General features: G+C 56.4%; 2 protein-coding genes and 1 long non-coding RNA gene across 9 annotated transcripts; 1 reads left to right on the top strand and 2 right to left on the bottom strand.

Moving 5' to 3' along the window:
• Positions 1 to 561: 561 nt before the first annotated feature.
• On the bottom strand, positions 562 to 5174 carry GPR137 (G protein-coupled receptor 137). Of its 3 annotated transcripts, XM_059068945.2 has the most exons (8): positions 4629 to 5174; positions 3143 to 3514; positions 3010 to 3059; positions 2058 to 2283; positions 1794 to 1943; positions 1540 to 1668; positions 1314 to 1429; positions 562 to 1022 (listed from the first exon to the last, which is right to left on the bottom strand). In XM_059068945.2, exons 2-8 carry the CDS (start codon positions 3497 to 3499, stop codon positions 863 to 865), a joined length of 1188 nt encoding a protein of 395 aa, XP_058924928.1. In that variant the 5' UTR covers positions 3500 to 3514; positions 4629 to 5174; the 3' UTR covers positions 562 to 862. The 3 variants fall into 3 exon arrangements, with proteins under 3 accessions (XP_058924928.1, XP_058924927.1, XP_058924931.1); XM_059068944.2 differs by lacking the exon at positions 4629 to 5174 and having other exon boundaries at positions 3143 to 4621; XM_059068948.2 differs by lacking the exon at positions 4629 to 5174 and having other exon boundaries at positions 1327 to 1429; positions 3143 to 4621.
• A 79-nt stretch (positions 5175 to 5253) lies between these two features.
• BAD (BCL2 associated agonist of cell death) lies at positions 5254 to 17046 on the top strand. Its single transcript, XM_059068952.2, has 4 exons — positions 5254 to 5338; positions 5620 to 5814; positions 15719 to 15912; positions 16538 to 17046. The coding sequence occupies exons 2-4, from the start codon at positions 5628 to 5630 to the stop codon at positions 16661 to 16663; spliced, it is 507 nt and encodes a 168-aa protein (XP_058924935.1). The 5' UTR covers positions 5254 to 5338; positions 5620 to 5627; the 3' UTR covers positions 16664 to 17046.
• Positions 10133 to 16036, bottom strand: LOC136794472 (uncharacterized). 5 transcript variants are annotated; one of them, XR_010841276.1, is made up of 4 exons: positions 15708 to 16036; positions 15154 to 15241; positions 13595 to 13834; positions 10133 to 10442 (listed from the first exon to the last, which is right to left on the bottom strand). It is a non-coding gene; the product is annotated as an uncharacterized lncRNA (long non-coding RNA). The 5 variants fall into 5 exon arrangements; XR_010841279.1 differs by having other exon boundaries at positions 13764 to 13834; XR_010841278.1 differs by lacking the exon at positions 15154 to 15241.
• Positions 17047 to 17408: the final 362 nt, after the last annotated feature.

Genomic DNA, 17408 nt, shown 5'->3' with positions numbered 1-17408 from the left:
TCAGGGAAGGGGCCCCCCAGGACCACCACGCAGACTGTGTCGGGGCAGCCCAACCATCTGGCCAAATCCATACCTGCTAGGGAGATGGGGGCTGCTCAGTTACTGGCCAACTCCTCCTCCGCAGGCCTTGGACTAACTCCTGGACCTGAAGGCCAGGCTGGGCATGATGACAGGGAAACAGGGTCTCTAGAAATCCCTGTCCACTAAGGGTAAGAGGCACAGTAGCCATGCAATCACTGTGCCAAGGGACCCGGGAGGGGGGACACAGTTCCCTGACCTGGAGATGGTAGGCTTCATAAAGGAGGTGAAATTTGAAGCAGATCTTGAGGAAAGAGTAGAAATTACTCAAGTGGCGAGGAGACTGGAGGGGGAGCAGGGTCCTTCTGGTCTCTCTTCCCCTCAGACTGCAGGCTCCTCCGTCTCCTTACCCACCAGCCTCGGGGGAGGTAAATGGCCCCTGCCCAGCCCAGCAGCCCCCTTCAAGGGCCAGTGTCTGATCAGCCTTAGACCAAACAGGTAACGGTGTGAGAAACACAAGCAGACAACTGAGAGACAGTGAACAGACTCGGGGCACAGACACTGTTTATTGAGTGGCAGGCGCAGGAGAGGTAGCTGGCTCTGGTGTAGAAGCAGAGGTGGCAGATCACGCCAGGGTGCTATGAGCATCTGGCAGCCAGGGCCATGCCCCCCATCCTAGGGGACAGCACAAGCTCACTACAACAGGAGTAGCAAGGAGCCGGCCTGGGAAAGAGGCAGCCACAGCCCCCGGGATCCCGGGCAAGAAGCGGCAGATGAACTTGGCACAGGGGTCTGGGGTGGGAGGGACTGGGGTCTGGGGGTTCTGGGGGGAGATGAAGGGGGATCACGTCTGTGGGGTAGAGTAGAGACTGTGATGGTGGCTGCCTGGTCCCAAAACCTGGGAGAAGAGCAGAGGAGTGGTCCGCGTCTGGCTGCCCCCGCACCAGCCTGGCTCCCGCCCGATGGCACCGTACCAGCTGCTGGAGCCTAGGCTGCCTGACATGCTGCAGGCAGAGGAACAGGCTCAGTCCCATGGCAGTCTCTAGGACCACAGTCGCAAGAGTTGGGGGAGGGAGAGACACCTAGAAGAGCCCAGTGACCCACACCTCTCTGACTATGGCAAACTTCATCTTGGAAGGAGAGGTGGAGGCTTTAGCAATAGCAAACCAGAGGGGACCTCACCTGGTACAGATCGTGGCACGGGTGGGGTGTGGGAAGGCCCGGTCGTAGGTCCCTATGGCTCAGTGGGGCAACCCGGGAGCCCAGGGGTCCTGAGGTGGAACCGGGACTCCTACCTGGTGCTCTCACCCCGGCTGTGCTCCCAAGAGCAGCCCTCATCCTCGCAGTGTGCCCGGTCGAAGAAGTAGGAACGGGAGCCAAAGACCTGCCCGTTGAGGATGCGGCTGGTGCTCTGGGGGAGGGAGCTTCCATTGATGCTTCCTCCTGCCCCCCACTGCCCTCCCCAACCCCCAGAACCCAGCCCAGGTACCCCCAGGGCCACCCCTCTCCACTGGCCCTCACCAGGTCCTGTGGGGGCCGGTGCACCCGGAAGAAGCCCACCAGCAGGGTGGTGGGCAGCAGCTCCCACACAAAGAGGATGAGGCCAAACACCAGGTAGCCTTTGTTCCCCAGGTCGTTCACCAGGTCCGCCTGTGGGGAGGCAGGGGCTGTGCCAACCTGCAGTCGTGCCAATGGGGCACCCAGACAGGGCCCAGGCCAGCTTGGGGCCGAAAGCCACAGCTCCCGAGGAGGCGGCAGACGTGCCAAATGCCCACCTGATCAGAGACGTTGTACCAGTCATAATCGAAGGCGTCCAGCCGGCTCCGGGGGGCCAAGGCCAGGGCTGCCAGGTTGTAGCAGGCCCGGCTGGCATAAAGCAGAACCATGGCACCACCCATCGCAGCTGCCTGGCACACACTGGTCCCCTGGCACAGATGACAACAGAGGATCCTCAGCAAGCGGAGGCTCCAGCTTTCTCTCTACTCTGAAGACCCCACACACCCCAAAGGACACCCAGGCATCAGCGCTTGTGGCCCTACCTTGGCCTCCAGGTAGATGCTGGTGGAGGGAGCCCGCCGGGCGACAAGGCAGAGGCAGGCGGCAAGAGAGAGTGCGCAGATAACAAACAGGGAGTCGCTCACCAGGACACGCACCAGCAGGAGGGCCCAGGGCTGAGCCCGGCGGCGGCGGGACAGCACTGCACACAGCACATTCACCAGCAGAAAGAGCAGCGAGGCCCCCACGAAGGCCCCTCGGACAGCCAGCCTGCGGCCCACAGCACGGTCAGCCCCAGAAGACCACCCTTGGCGCTCCCCAACCACCCAGCCTCCCCCAGGAGAGCCCAGTGTCAATCAGAACCTCAGGTCATCTAGTCTGAACCCTGCTCCTCTAGTTTTACAAATGAGGAAACTGAAGCTGAAAAGGTCAGAAGATGACTGATGGCTGTGGCACAGCAGAAAGAGCACTGGATTGGGAGTCAGAAATCTGGGTTTAAGCCCTGGCTCTGCCACCTGCCAGGTGTGTGATCTTGAACATGTTGCTTTACCTTGCTGGGCCTCAGTGTCTTCACCTCTCAAATGGGGATAACAACAGCTTCACAGGTTAAGTTGTAAAACTTAAAGATGTTTGTGAAAGCTCTTAATAAACTGTGAGATGTTATACAAATGACAAGAGTATCACTGCCCAAGGTCACCCAGAAGTGCCCTTTGGCTTTGGAGTTTCCAAGGACTGGAGCCTCCAACTCTTCCTCCATCATGGATGACATTGGTACCCTCTCCCTTCACAGTACCTCAACTGTTTCTATTATAGTTGTCCTTCACATATGCAATGCCTCTGCTAAGCATTCTGCACCAGATGCCTAACTCTTCCAAGCCTTTCACAAATATTCTGGGCTGTCCTCGCCTCAGACCTACCAAGGAGGAAGGAAGGGACACCGGGCTTCTCCCTGCCCCTGACCTGTAGGCTGAACCCACCAGTGTCCCGAGTACTTACAAGCCTCGGCTCATCTCTGGCCGACGCTTTGCCTTGGCCTTGAACACCACCTGGGAGCAAAGACGCCCATCATTCTTTGGGGCCCTTGGGGCTTGCCACCCTACTGCCCACCCCCACCCATCACCATGGTTACCTGGGCAAAGTAGAGGTTCATAAGCGTCAGTGTGAAGAACTGGAGGCAGACAGGACAGCAGTAGAGAAGCCAGAAGGGCAGTGGCCCCAGACGGTTGGCTCGGGGTGTATCTCGAAAGTAGAAGGAGAAAAGGGTGGTACGCAAGGCAGCCCAGAGCAGACAGAGTGCCAGGAACACCGTCTGATAGCTGAGACGCTTGTGCCCATACAGGAGCACCAGCCAGAGCTGGGCATAGACGGAGAAGAAGAGCAGGGCGTACAGAGTGGTGTAGGCCGCAGTCAGCCCCAGGGTCACGGCGGGCGGCAGCGCAGGCACCAGCCCAGCAGCAGGCACCAGGCCAGACAGGTTACTCTCCATGTCAGGGAGGGAGGCCTGAATCCCGGAGACAGAGATGGAGGGGCTGGCAGCGGGCCAGTGAAATAAATACGGAGGGGTGGGAGTTGTAGGGTGCAGAGACAGAGATGGGGAGCTCAGGGGGAAAGAAGTTATGGCTGGCCAGGCCCTCCCCCCCCTGAATAGAGGGACCCTTGCCTTTGCGGGGCACAGGCAACCTGGGTCCCTCACTCAGGGGTGTGGAAGGACAGCCTTTCCTCTCCAGGGCAGAGGGGGATGGGGAGCACTGCTCTCTGGGCCAGCCTCAGAGCCGGGGGTGCGGAGGGGGGTGGAGGTGCAGAGGCTGAAGAAGAGGGGTCCCTGGCCTTGGTCGCTGTAGTCGTCCTGGCAGGAGGGGGAGAGCCGGCTAACGCCAGTCTGCTCAGGGTAGCGGCCGCTGCTGGGGACGCTCAACACCTGGCTCTCCCCCTCCCCAAACTGGGGGACTCTCTCCCCTCCAACAATCCGGATGGGGAGGGCCTCTGCCTTCCGTCCTCGGGATACCGGACGCCGCCCCCACCCCACCCCCAACTGCGTCTACTCTCCAGCCGCGGGGGGCGGGAGGAGGCCGACGCCGGGTCCTCGGGCCGCCGCTGGGGTAGCCGGCTCCGGTCGCTTGGACGCGGGGCTCCGGCTCCCCGGCTCCCGCTGCTCCGCCCCCTCCTGCGCCTGCGCGGCCGCCGTTCGCTACGCAAATTGCTCAGAGTCTGGCTCCTGCTACGCAGAACCGCGCCGCGCCCGGCGCGGAACCGTTCGAGAATTGGCGCGATTTGCGCCGCCGGCGGGCGTCAGGGGTTACAAGAGGCGGCGAGCGGCCGTGACGCTCGGGCTGCGCCGCGTCCGGCCAGTGGCCGGCTGGGCACTGCCCGGAGCCAGCGGCCCTTGCTTCTTTGGGGGGCCGGCAGTTCCCATGCTTCTCTCCCCCATCCTCAAATCGAGATCATGCCGCCCGACCCGGGGCGGTAACGACTTCCCTTCACCCGGTCTCTGCACGAAACTTCCGCCCTCAGCCAAGATGGCCTCCGGGGCCCGCCCCCGGGCCTTAACCCGCCTGGTCCCGCAGCCCGCGCTAGCCGGCCCGCGCACTCCCTGGCCGGCGGCGGTTCCCGCTCACCTGGCCCGCCGTCTGCCAGGCGCGAGGCTCCGCGAGTCCTATGGTCACCCTCACAGGGGCCCCTGTCCCTTCTGCGCCGGGGCAGTCATCCTGCCAGGGCGGAGGCTCCCTCGCTTATCTTGAGTGCTCCCGAGTTGGCGCGGGGAGTGGCGCCCCTGATGCGGGCGGTGCGAGGTTTCCACCGCGGGGAGGAGGGAGGGGGACTTCCCGAGCCGGCCACCCGGTTCAGACGGAGCAGTGACAACAACAGTTGCATCCGACGGCTGAGCTTCAATTACGGCTTTGCAAAGTGCCTTCACCCACAGTAATCACCACTCAGTTTACACGGATCACCGACTCCTGAGGGAGGTGTCATTATCCCCATTTTACAGGGGTGGGAATTAAGGCCCAGAGGGTCTGAAGGACTTGTCAGCAGGAGCTGGCCCCCAGATGGGGACCCCAAAGAACCCCTCATCTGCTCCCACACACGCCCAAGGCATAAGGAAGTCGGGAGCGGAGCGTCCGGAGACGTAGAAGGGACACAGGAGGAAGGTGGTGGGCGGGGCCCGGGCCGATAGGGGCCCCGCCTGCTGGCCAGTTAGTGACATTTCGAGAGCTGATTGGGCCGTGTCGGTGACAGTTCCCGTTGCCCAGGCAACTAGGGCCGGGCTCCCTCGGTGCTAGAGGGACGCGGCGGGCCCGGGTCTGGGGGCCTCGAGACCGGGCTTGGGGTGAGACTTGTGTGCCGTCACCACGGGCGGGTCTGGCCGAGGCCTGGGTAGGGGCCTGGGGCTGCTCTAGTGCCCCAGGGCTCTGAGAGATTTAGATCCTGAGTGGGAGGTTGAGCTTCCTGCTGGGCCAGACTCAACGGACAGATGGGGGCCTGGGAGGCAGGGTGGACCTGGGGTTCTGAGGTGGGAGAGTGAGCCAGGGATGCCTGCGCCCCCCCCCCTCGCGCCGGCCCCCGTTAGCCCCAGCTGTGCCCTAACCACCTACCATCTTACCCTCGCAGCCCAGAGCATGTTCCAGATCCCAGAGTTTGAGCAGAGTGAGCAGGAAGACTCCAGCCCTGCAGATAGGGGCCTGGGCCCCAGCCCCACAGGGGACAGGCCCCCAGGTCCCAGCAAGCACCAGCAAACGGTCCCAGGCCTCCTGGGGGAAGCTGGTCACCAGCAGGGGCAGCCAGCCAGCAGCAGCCACCATGGAGGTAGGCACCCCCGCCCCAAGAACATCCACCTGCTTGTCCACCTGGCCTCCAGCCCAGTAGCTCCCTGCACCCCAGCCACATCCACACTCACTGGGTGGCTTTGAGCAAGTCCCTAACCGCTCTGCACCTCAGCTTCCTCCTCGGTAAAACAGAGCAATTAGTCGCCACCATTGTAGTGCTGTGGGGATGATTAGCAGGAATACCTAAGAAGCACTTAATTATAGAGCTGGTGCTTAGTAAATGGTCAAAGTATGTAGCTCTTAGCTTAGGGCCAGGACAGAATCACTGAGAGGCAACTTGCCTTAGGTCACACTTGCTTGGCGTTTCCTTGGGGCTAGAAGACTTGGTGGTGCCCTGCCCCAGGCTAGCACTTTCCCTGAGATCCTGGGATCCAGCCTTCCAGCCCCAGCTATGTTCTTTCCCGCCCTGTGGTTCACACCCACACACGGGCTTTCCTTGCCAGTTGCCAGGGCCAGGTGACCCCAAGAGGCAGACAGCCCTACCAGGCAGCGGGTCTGTGTGAGGCTGGGGAAGCATCAGCTGTCCTCCACACCTACTGAGGGGGACCCAGCGCTGAGATGGAAGGATGGGCCCTGGAGGGCAGTGGTCATTTCTCTGTAGTGCCCACCTCCCCAGTGGCCAGCACATGCCTTGGCACCTGGAACAACCACAGAGGTCTTCTGAAAACAAAACCCATGTCCCTCACCTGTGGAAGCCGAATTGACGCCCTCCCATTTTCAGGAGCAGGAAGGCTTATTAAGACCCCCTCCTCAGGGAATTCCCTGGCAGTCCATTGGTTAGGACTCAGAGCTTTCACTACCTAGGACCCGGGTTCAATCCCTGGTCAGGGAACTAGGATCCTGCAAGCCATGCGGCACAGCCAAAAAAAAGAGAAAGAAACAAAAAGGTTGGTATTCAGTTATTAGTCAGGGATATAATCTCTAAAACAACAAAACAAACAAAACACCCTCCCTAGCCCGCTGTCACAATGAACTCCGCAGGCTTTCTTTAACTTCCAGATTTTTGCACTTGCTGTTTTTCTGCTTGAAACAGCTTTCTACCCCCCGACCTGGCTGTTCTTCCCATCTTCTGTGTCAAGTGCTGAATGTATGTTCTAGCTGCCAGGGGTTCATCAGTGACCAGAAGTGAGAAACCCTTGCCCTTGTGGTTGCCCACATTCTAGTAGGTGGGGGGAGACAGGCCATAAACAAAGAAACAAAGTAGTGAGTGATATAACGCGTTAGAAGATGATGCACTACATGACGCACTCTTGACTTTCTCATTGGAATCCAGAGTACTAGGAGGCCGGGGGAGTGATTCTAACTGAGGTGGTCAGGGTGGGCCTTGGTAAGAAGCAACATTTCAGCAAAGGCTAGAAACGATGAGGGGTGAGCCAGGCAGAGGTCTCTTGGAAGACAGATGCAGGCAGAGACCTGCAGGTGGAGGGAAGGGCACATGCAAAGGCCCTGAGGGCAGGACACAGTTCAGGCCAGTGAGGGGAGGGAGGTTGGATACTCATCAAGAGTTAAGGGAGGAGGAGGGGCCGATGGGCAGGGCCTTGAAGGCCCAGGTTAGGACTCTGGCTTTCACTTTTTTCTTTTTTAAACATCTTTATTGGAGTATAACTGTTTTACAATGGTGTGTTAGTTTCTGCTTTACAACAAAGTGAATCAGTTATACATATACATATGTTCCCATATCTCTTCCCTCTTGCATCTCCCTCCCTCCCACCCTCCCTATCCCACCCCTCTAGATGGTCACAAAGCACAGAGCTGATCTCCCTGTGCTATGCGGCTGCTTCCCACTAGCTATCTATTTTACATTTGGTAGTGTATATATGTCCATGCCACTCTCTCACTTCGTCACAGCTTACCCTTCCCCCTCCCCATATCCTCAAGTCCATGCTCTAGTAGGTCTGTGTTTTATTCCTGTCCTACCACTAATCTCTTCATGACATTTTTTTTTCTTAGATTCCATATATATGTGTTAGCATACGGTATTTTTCTCCTTCTGACTTACTTCACTCTGTATGACAGACTCCAGGTCTATCCACCTCATTACAAATAACTGAGTTTCATTTCTTTTTATGGCTGAGTAATATTCCATTGTATATATGTGCCACATGTTCTTTATCCATTCATCTGTTGATGGACACTTAGGTTGCTTCCATGTCCTGGCTATTGTAAATAGAGCTGCAATGAACATTTTGGTACGTGACTCTTTTTGAATTATGGTTTTCTCAGGGTATATGCCCAGTAGTGGGATTGCGGGGTCGTATGATAATTCTATTTGTAGTTTTTTAAGGAACCTCCATACTGTTCTCCATAGCAGCTGTATCAGTCTACGGCCATACCACCCTGAACGCGCCCGATCTCGTCTGGCTTTCACTTTGAGTGAAAACCTGGAGGGCTTTGATCTGATTTGGACCTCGAGAGAATCACCAGGGCCCCTGTGTTGAGCTGGGTCTGCAATGGGCAGAGGCAGGGGTGGTGCCACAGGGGAGGATGGTGGCCTGTGCCAGGATGGTGGCGGTGGAAGTGGTAAGCAGCTGGACTCTGGGTTTCTCTTGAAGGTACAGCTGGCAGGATTTGCTGGCAGACAGATGTGGGCTATGAGGCACAGAGAAGATGGCTGCAAGGGATCTGGCCTGGGCACCTGGATGGGTGGAGTCGCTCTTAACTGAGACGGAACTGAGACGGCGTGGGGAGAGATCAGGAGCCCTGTTTGGGCCAGAACAGGTTAGAGGTGCCTTTTGGGCATCCAGGTGCAGACTTCTAGTAGGGATAGATACACATAGAAGTTGGCAGTCGCTGATGTAGTGTTCTGTGGGCCCTGGGAGCCAGTGTAGACAGGGGAGGACCTGGACTGAGCCTGGGGATCCAGTCTGCAGAGGGCAGCAGGAGAGGAGGAGTCAGCACTGGGGTCTGAGGAGGAGGGAGCTGTCTGGTAAGGAAAGGGAGAGCTGAACCCGTGAAGCTCCTTCCAGGGCCGCTGGAGGAGGACTGGGAGTGGAGCACTGGACTCGACACAGGGCCAGTGCAGCTTGGGTGGCAAGTGGGGAGGGATGATGGGAAGAGAAGTAGAGGTAGAAAGGAGAGCCCACCCCCTCTTGGCAGCTGAGCTCTGGCAAAGAGGAACAGAGGAGCGGGTGGCAGCTGAAGGCCCAAGGAGAGTCATGGAAGTGTTGTTTTATTATGTCTTTAACGATAGAAAAGGAAAAGAAAAGAGCATTTGGTGGGGGTGGGGGGGCCATGCTGCGCGGCTTGTGAGATCTTAGTTCCCCAACCAGGGATGGAACCCATGCCCCCTGCAGTGGAAGCATGGAGTCTTAACCACTGGACCGCCAGGGAATTCCCCAAAGAGCATGTTTAGAAGATGATGGAGTAATCCAGGAGCGAGGAACATACTGGAGGATGCAGAAGAGAAGGGAAGCTTGCTGGAGAGGTGTCCTTGAGTAGGAGAGAGCAGCTGGTGTGCAGGGGAGGGGCGGCTCAGCTAAGAGCAGTGGAGGGCAGGGGAGATACCTCATGGGCACTAGTAGAAGTCTCTCTCGTGGGTGCTTCCAGTTTCTTGGCAAAAGGAAGCCAGGTCTTGAGCCAGGAGTGAGGGTGGGGAGAGGGATGGGGGCTGAGGGGGAGAGAGGAGCAGGTTTGAAGTGGTTGTCTTGGCCTAGAGGATGGAGTGTGGAAGGTGTGCTGGGCAACATCTAGCGTGCCTCTGGGCCTCATGACCGTGAATTTGAACTGAGGTGGCATGGCTGTGCTTTTCTCCAGCCCCACTGGCCAGTCGGCTGCCTGTGGGAACTGGCAGGGAGTTGGCCTTAACCAGACCTGTGCTGGTCTCAGCCCAGTGAGAGAGGTGGCTGGGGGCTTAGCTCGTGTGCAGTGTAAGCTGGGCAAGTGTGAGGAGTCCCAGCATCACTGGGGGACTTGGGGGGCCAAGGCAGGGAGCTGGGAAGGACCACTTCGGTGCTATGAATGAATGAAGACACGAGCAACTAAGGGAGTGGCTGGGGAGATAGCGGCAGGGAGCTCCAGTAATCTCCTGCACCCACGAGGGGCCCACCCTGTGGGCGGTGGGTGCTTGAGGACCAGAGCGGAGCGAGAAGGGTGGCACAGCCCAAGAAACTAGATTTGTGGAGGACGGAGTGAGAATGGTCTGAAGCCGTAATAAGCCAAGGGGATGCCTATCCCAGCTCCAGGTCCAGCCATGAGGAGGCCTGCAGGGGAGAAAATAGCCACCATGTAAGAGGACTGCACTGAATTCCTTCAACTTTTTTTTTTAAATTAATTAATTTTTGGCAGCACTGAGTCTTCGTTGCTGCGCACAGACTTTCTCTAGTTGTGGCGAGCGGGGGCTTCTCATTGCAGTGGCTTCTTCTCTTGTTGTGAAGCACGGGCTCTAGGCGTGGGATTCAGTAGTTGTGGCTCGTGGGCTCAGTAGTTGTGGCTCACGGGATCTAGAGCGCAGGTTCAGTAGTTGTGGCTCATGGGCTTAGATGCTCCGTGCCATGTGGGATCTTCCCTGACCAGGGCTTGAACCCGTGTCCCCTGCATTGGCAGGCGGATTCTTAACCACTGCGCCACCAGGGAAGCCCATCCTTAAACTTTTGACTTAGTTTTCGATGTCTAAAAAGCAAGTGATTTTTCCATAAAAGATCCGCAAGTGCCAGTGACCTGCCAGAGCCACAGGGCCACTGCCCCCTCCAGATGGGCAGGGTCCTGTCACTCTTCATATTCCCTGCCTCCACACCCCTGCTGTAGTGGACTGCGTGTCCCCCCAGGGCAGGCCTGTGGCCACCTTGTGTGTTGTGACAGCTCCGTTGCATAGCCTGGTGCCTGGGGCGGCTGGTGGTGGATGATGGAGAGGGGAGGAAGGACATGCAGTGGGAGAAGCAGCCCAGTTCCCGGCCCTGGGCCAGACCGCAGTGTTCAAACTCAGCTTTCCCCTCTACTGCTAGGTTGAGCTTGAGCAGGTTACTTAACTCACTCTGCCTCAGTTTCAGTTTTCCTTTTTTAAAAATTGAAGTGTAGGGGGCTATCCTGGTGGCACAGTGGTTGAGAGTCCGCCTGCCGACGCAGGGGACACGGGTTCATGCCCCGGTCTGGGAAGATCCCACATGCTGCGGAGCAGCTGGGCCCGTGAGCCATGGCAGCTGAGCCTGCGCGTCCGGAGCCTGTGCTCCGCTACGGGAGAGGCCACAACAGTGAGAGGCTCATGTACCGCAAAAAAAAAAAAAAAATTGAAGTGTAGTCGATTTACAATGATGTGTTAGTTTCAGGTGTACAGCAAAGTGATTCAGTTATACATACATATACATATATATATATTCCTGTTCAGATTCTTTTCCATTATAGGTTATTACAAGATATTGAATATAGTTCCCAGTGCTATACAGTAAATCCTTGTTGTTTATCTGTTTTATGTATAGTAGTATGAATCTGTTAATCCCAGAGTCCTGGGAATCCCCTGGCAGTCCAGTGGTTAGCACTCAGTGCTTTCACTGCCATGGCCCAGGTTTGATCCCTGATTGGGGAACTAAGATCCCACAAGCCGAGCGTGCGAGCGTGGTACGGCCAAAAAGAAAAAAATATCCCCCAATCCTAATGTATCCCTTCCCACCTCCTTTCCCCTTTGGTAACCGTAAGTTTGTTTTCTATGTCTGTGAGTCTGTTTCTGTTTTGGAAATAAGTTCATTTGTATCATTTTAAAGATTCCACATATAAATGATATCATAAAAATATTTGTCTTCCTCTGTCTGATTTACTTCACTTAGTATGATCATCTCTAGGTCCATCCATGTTGCTACAAATGGCATTATTTCATTTTTTTATGGCTGAGTAATATTCCATTGTGTGTGTGTGTGTATATATATATATATATATATATATATATATATATACCACATCTTCTCTATCCATTCGTCAATGGACATTTAGGTTGCAATGAACATTGGGTGCCTCAGTTTTCTTGTCCGTAAAATGGGAATAGAACTAGTCCCACCTCATAGGGTTGTTGTGAGAATCTGATGCATTAATATAGGAAAAGTGCTTAGAAACAGTACCTAGCACGGAGGTTTGCTGTTCTTACTATTACTGCAGTTGTTATTGTTACAGCGAGTTGGCCCAGGCCCTGAGGAGACCTGGGGACTGCCGTTCATTCAGAGGGATTAAAGAGACATGAATTACCAATGCCCCTCTGATGGCAGACAAGGAAGTGTGGGTTAGAACCATAATGTAAGGGCCTTGAAGGCCATGCCCAGGAGTTTGGAGTTTATCTCATAGGCAGTGGGGAGCCACTGCAAGTTTTTGTGGGTTTTTTTGGCTGTATTAGGTATTTGTTGCTGTGCGCAGGCTTTCTCTAGTTGTGGTGAGCGGGGTCTACCCTTCACTGTGTTGCATGGGCTTCTCATTGCAGTGGCTTCTCTTGTTGCAGAGCATGCGCTCTAGGTGCGTGGGCTTCAGCAGCTGTGGCACATGCGCTCAGTAGTTGTGGCACATGGGCTTAGTTGCTCCGCGGCACGTGGGATCTTTCCAGACCAGGGCTCGAACCCATGTCCCCTGCATTGGCAGGTGGATTCTTAACCACTGAGCCACCGGGGAAGTCCCAAAGAACAATAATATTTTATTTCAGTGTCCCAAATACAATTTTGGTGGAATACAGCAATGCACAGCCATGTATATATTGTTTCTGGCTTCTTTCAAGCTATGACTGCAATGTTGAGTAGTTGTGACAGAGACTGTGTGGCCTGCAATGCCCAAGATATTTACTATGTGGCCCTTTACAGAAAACATTTGCCAGCCTCTGCTTTAGTGTTTTCTGATTTCCTCAGCTCTGAGCAAGGTGTGTTCTCTACAGGACAGTAAGGGGCTTTTGTACCCCAAACAGCTTTGGGGACACAGGAAGCCTGGGCCAAGACATGACAGGCAGCACGCCTGCTCAGGGAGGAGTGCCACGCTGCTCTCCTGCTGGGGGCGAGCAGTAAGTGAACCACCCACGTGTGGTAGAGCAGGATCCAAACCCAGCCCTGCCTGATGGCAAAGCCTCACTGCCTCGAACACCACTGTTTTAATGAAGTGTGCAAGGATGCTCACAGAAGCATAAACATGGATGTGTCCAGCCCCATGCACGTACCCAGAAGCCCAATGGGTAAAGAACTTAAAGCTCGGTGGTGGGCCTCGGGGCACCTCCAGCTCTAGGCCCCTCCCAATTCCCCACCCCAGCCCCAGGCAGGGTCTCTGGAAGGATGGTGTGAGTGGGCAGGCCTGGGCACCCACCCATGCTCACGGCCAGACAGGAGCCACACCCACTCTCTCACCCTTACCTTCCCCAAACTGGGAGAGGCCACCTCTGCCATGCCCCGGGGGCATGTAGGGGTGAGAGCTGATTGAAGGTTGGATGCATAGGGTGGGAGGGGCATATCCACTTCCCCCAGGGAGTTCACAGAAAATCCCTCAGATTTTTTCCTAGTCACCAGAAGGACACTTAAATGTTCAGTTTACACTTAGGAGTGTCATTTTGACAATGGCTGGCTTGGCATTGCTAAATCCATGGCTTTGGTAAAAATCCCCACTCCTTAGGGTAGGCCCCTGGTAGAGCTGGCACTTACAGAAGGACCAGGGGTGCCTTCCCAGACCTGAGCCCCCAAGGTGGCCTGTGGTGCTGCTGTGGAGAGCCGGGGACATGAGAGTTAAGCACACAGGCACAGGAGCCAGACTGGTTGGGTTGGAATCCCAGCTCTGCCATCTACTAGCTGTGTGACCTTGGGCAAGTTACTTACCCTCTCTGTGCCTTAGTTTTCTCCTCTGTAAAATGGAGACAGGGAGTAACCTCCTTCATAGGATGTGATGAGGACGTAAGGAATTGATACACACGAAGCACTCTTCCAACCTGACACAGTGAGTGCTCTTCCGCTTGTTCTGATTCCTAGGCGAGGGTGCAGTACCCACCTGCCAATCACTCATCTTCTGACCCTTGGGCCTTGCATCTGTCAAGTGTGGAGGTGTGTATCTTCTTAGTGCTGGTAAAGGAAAATAATAGCTGATGGTTCCTGAGCATTTAAGAGACCGGGCAGGGTGTACCAGCTGTGCGACCCTGGGCAAGTTCCTCACTTCTCTGTGCTTCTACTTCCTCATGTGTAAAATAGGGAGAACTTAGCCTCTGCCTCACTGGGAAGCTGGGAGCCTTCAGGACATGAAAAATGCAGAATAGGGTGCTCTCCCTGTGTCATTTGTTCTCGTGGAGGTCCTGGGGTCTGGCCTCCATTTCACAGACGACTACACTGAGGCCCCAGGGGATTAAAGAAAAGGCCCCAGGTCACAAACCAGGAAGGTGGTGGTGGGGACCCCGGCCCTGCTGCCCACGCCTCATGGAACTGGTCAGCGCTCTGCAGATGGGCCTATTCTCATCAGGGGTCTTGCTGCTCTCGGCTCCTTAGCCCCCACCTCCAATCCGGACTGCTGATTTAGCTGCCTGTTCCCCACTGCCAACTCATTCCTCAAAGGCTTTATGGTCTCCCTACCTACCTGACTTCAGGCTTTGGTGAAGCCCAGTAGCTCCCACCACCCGCTTAGCCTGGGCCTTTCTGGATCCAACCCCCTCTTCCCTTTTTGGCTTTATCAGCCATGTGTCTGGAGATGGGACGCTTGGAGGCCCAGCAGCCCTGGAGCTGACCCACAGGCCTTTTGGGGGAAGATGAGACAGTTACCCCTGGCTTCAAGACCTGGTCTAGATCTTACTTTCTCCAAAACGCCTCCCTGTGGACACTGGTCCCCTGCACTTCTTCCATGCCTGTCTTTCACTCTATACTTAGCTCTGGATTTTTGCTCCCGGGAGTGTTCTAGGTCTTTGCTCGACTGCATATGGGGGGGTGGTTGGCAGGAGTTCGGGGGATGGCACACTGTACATAGGTTAGACAAACTCAGGACACACCTCTTTGCATAATGATCCATCATGCCCTTTCAGCTTACAAAGCACTTTCCCGCTCTTTATGTGACCCTTATGCAGTCTCTGGTAGTAAGGACTAGGTTTATCCCCACAGAGAGGTGAGGACACAGGCTCAGGGAGTTGAAGGGCAGTTGGACAAGGGAAGTGTAGCTCAATGGATAATCACTGGACTCTGGATTCCAACAAACCTCCAGGGACTTCTAGCCTCAGAGCTTCACAGCTGTGGGACCCTGGGCAAGTCTTAACCTCTCTTAAGCCTCTGTCTTCTCATCTGCAAAGTGGAAGCAATGTTAGTACTCACCTCCCAGGATGGTTAGGAGGATAATGAAGTAATACGCAGGGCCTACTAGCACACAGTAAGTGCTCCTTAAGTATTACCTAAAGTCAACAGACCTTTCTGGACAATCTCTCCAAAGTGGGTGCTGTGAGAGGTACAGACACGCTGCTGACAGGCTCTTGTTCTCTGGGGGCCCAAGGTCTCCTGTAGGCCACAACAGTGAAACAAATGGACCCCAGCATGTCAGATGCAGGTTGCCTGGCTGGGGCGACCTCCTCATCCAGGGGACTGGTTTCCCATGCGGGGGAATGGGGCTGAGGAAAGAGCTACTGGCCCAAGGGGTTGCTGGGAAGCCCCAGCGTCTCGCACTCGCACCTCTAACTACTAGTTCTTATGCCCTTATTTTGTGCCAGGCACAGAGGAAAGTCATTTTATACACTAAGGGCCTGGCCCATTATTGGGGCTCAATTAAGATTTGTGGGATTAATGAGGAGTTAATTCGAATCTTCACAAAAGCCCCATGAGCTTCCCTTAGGAGGGAACTGGGGCTCTGAGAGGTAGAGTGATGTGCACCCAAAGACCACAGAGAGCCGACGGAGCTAATGCTGAGGGCTTCGGCAGGGCTGGGGGCACAGAGCAGTTGAGATTCACGTCGTCCCCACCCCCTGACCTTCTCTGCAGGCACTGGGGTTGTGGAGACCCGGAGTCGCCACAGCTCCTACCCCGCGGGGACGGAGGATGAAGAAGGGACGGAGGAGGAGGAGCCCAGCCCCTTTCGAGGCCGCTCGCGCTCGGCACCCCCCAACCTCTGGGCTGCACAGCGATATGGCCGCGAGCTCCGGAGGATGAGCGACGAGTTCCACGGCTCCTTCAAGGTGAGCTCTGGCCGGGGCGCGCGAGGCACCGTAGTCCCGGAGCATGCCGGGACCTATACTCCCGGGGCTCCTCCCACTGGGCTGTCCCATTCGGGTCCCACTGCATGTCGGGATTTGCGGTGTCGGGACTCCTCCCTCCAGCCTGTCCTTTCCGGAGTCCCAGGGCATTTCGGGATCCGTAACCCGGACCCCGCTCAAGAAGGCCAAGGCTCCTGGGTTCCCCAGATCCTTTGAGCACGGAGCATGCTGGCATCTGTGTTCCTGACCGACCCCTTCCGGATATCCGGGTTCCTGGACCTCAATTTCGGAACCCCTTCTTTAATTTTCGAATTACGGTCCCATCTTCCAGGTGCTAGATCTCCAGCTCCGGCGCTTACAGGGTCCTAGGCACCCTCTTCCCGCCCCCGGCATGGAGGGTCCGGGATCTAACCAGTCCATTCCTAAGGGCCCAAGCGATCTCATGCTTAGTAGTCAGGAGATCCCTCGGTACAGGGCCTGCTGGGAGCTATTGTCTTTATCTCCCCCGGGATCTCACTTGGCGGTGGGATTCCGGAAGCGGAGGGGCCAGGCTCGAGCTGCCAGGATAAGCTAATTCACTTAACCCTTTCCTCCTCCCACCCCGAAGGGACTTCCTCGCCCGAAGAGCGCGGGCACAGCGACGCAGATGCGCCAAAGCCCCAGCTGGACGCGCTTCCTTCAGTCTTGGTGGAACCGGAACTTGGGGAGAGGAGGCCCCGCCCCCTCCCAGTGACCTTCTGTCCCACATCCCGAATCTCCCAACCGCTGCTGGCGGCCATCTTGGGAGTGGGCAGTAGTCTTTTCTGCAGGCCTTATGCAAAAGGAGGCTCAGTTTCGTCCCCTTCAGAAGGAGGCGGTCTGACCCAGAGCCCAATTCCCTTCCGGTGTGTGCGAGGACCGCGGAGGGGCTCGGCCCCCATCGGAAGTTTTGAAGTTTTTCCGCCCTTAGGTGCTGGAACTGGCCCTGTGACCCCGCCCCCGGCGCTGGGCTGCCACAGTCGCCTGCGCCAGTTGCGAGCCGGAATTAACCCAAATTTCGCCAGAACCCTTTCCTCCGCGGTAACGCTGCGGGCTGATGCTCGCTAGAAATGTGCTAATAAAGCCCGCGTCTGTGTCGTGGAGTCTCCTATGTCCGTCGCTTGGGGCTTCGCGGGCAGGGGGAGCGGTAGCACTGACAGAGTTTCAAAAGATGCCCCCGTTTTATACATAAGGGAAACTGAGGCTGTTTCTGAGTGACATCATGGGGCCGAGATCAGAGAGGGGTTGAGGCGGCGAGCAGAGCCACGGCTGCTTGGCCTCCGGGAAGCGGAGCGCGACCGGACCTTGGGGACCTCCAGGTCCTTATCTCTAATATGGTAATTGGGAACTGCAGGCCGGCTGGCCGCCGGAATTCCACGCACTGCAAACCGTGCCGCAGTCCCCCAGGGAGGGTCATTTGTTCCTATTTGGGTCAGTCCTTTTGAGCAGCTACTGTGTGG

This window comes from Kogia breviceps, chromosome 7, assembly GCF_026419965.1.
Source record: "Kogia breviceps isolate mKogBre1 chromosome 7, mKogBre1 haplotype 1, whole genome shotgun sequence".
Classification (NCBI taxonomy): Eukaryota; Metazoa; Chordata; class Mammalia; order Artiodactyla; family Physeteridae; genus Kogia; species Kogia breviceps.
This window is presented reverse-complemented; position numbering and strand designations above follow the sequence as displayed.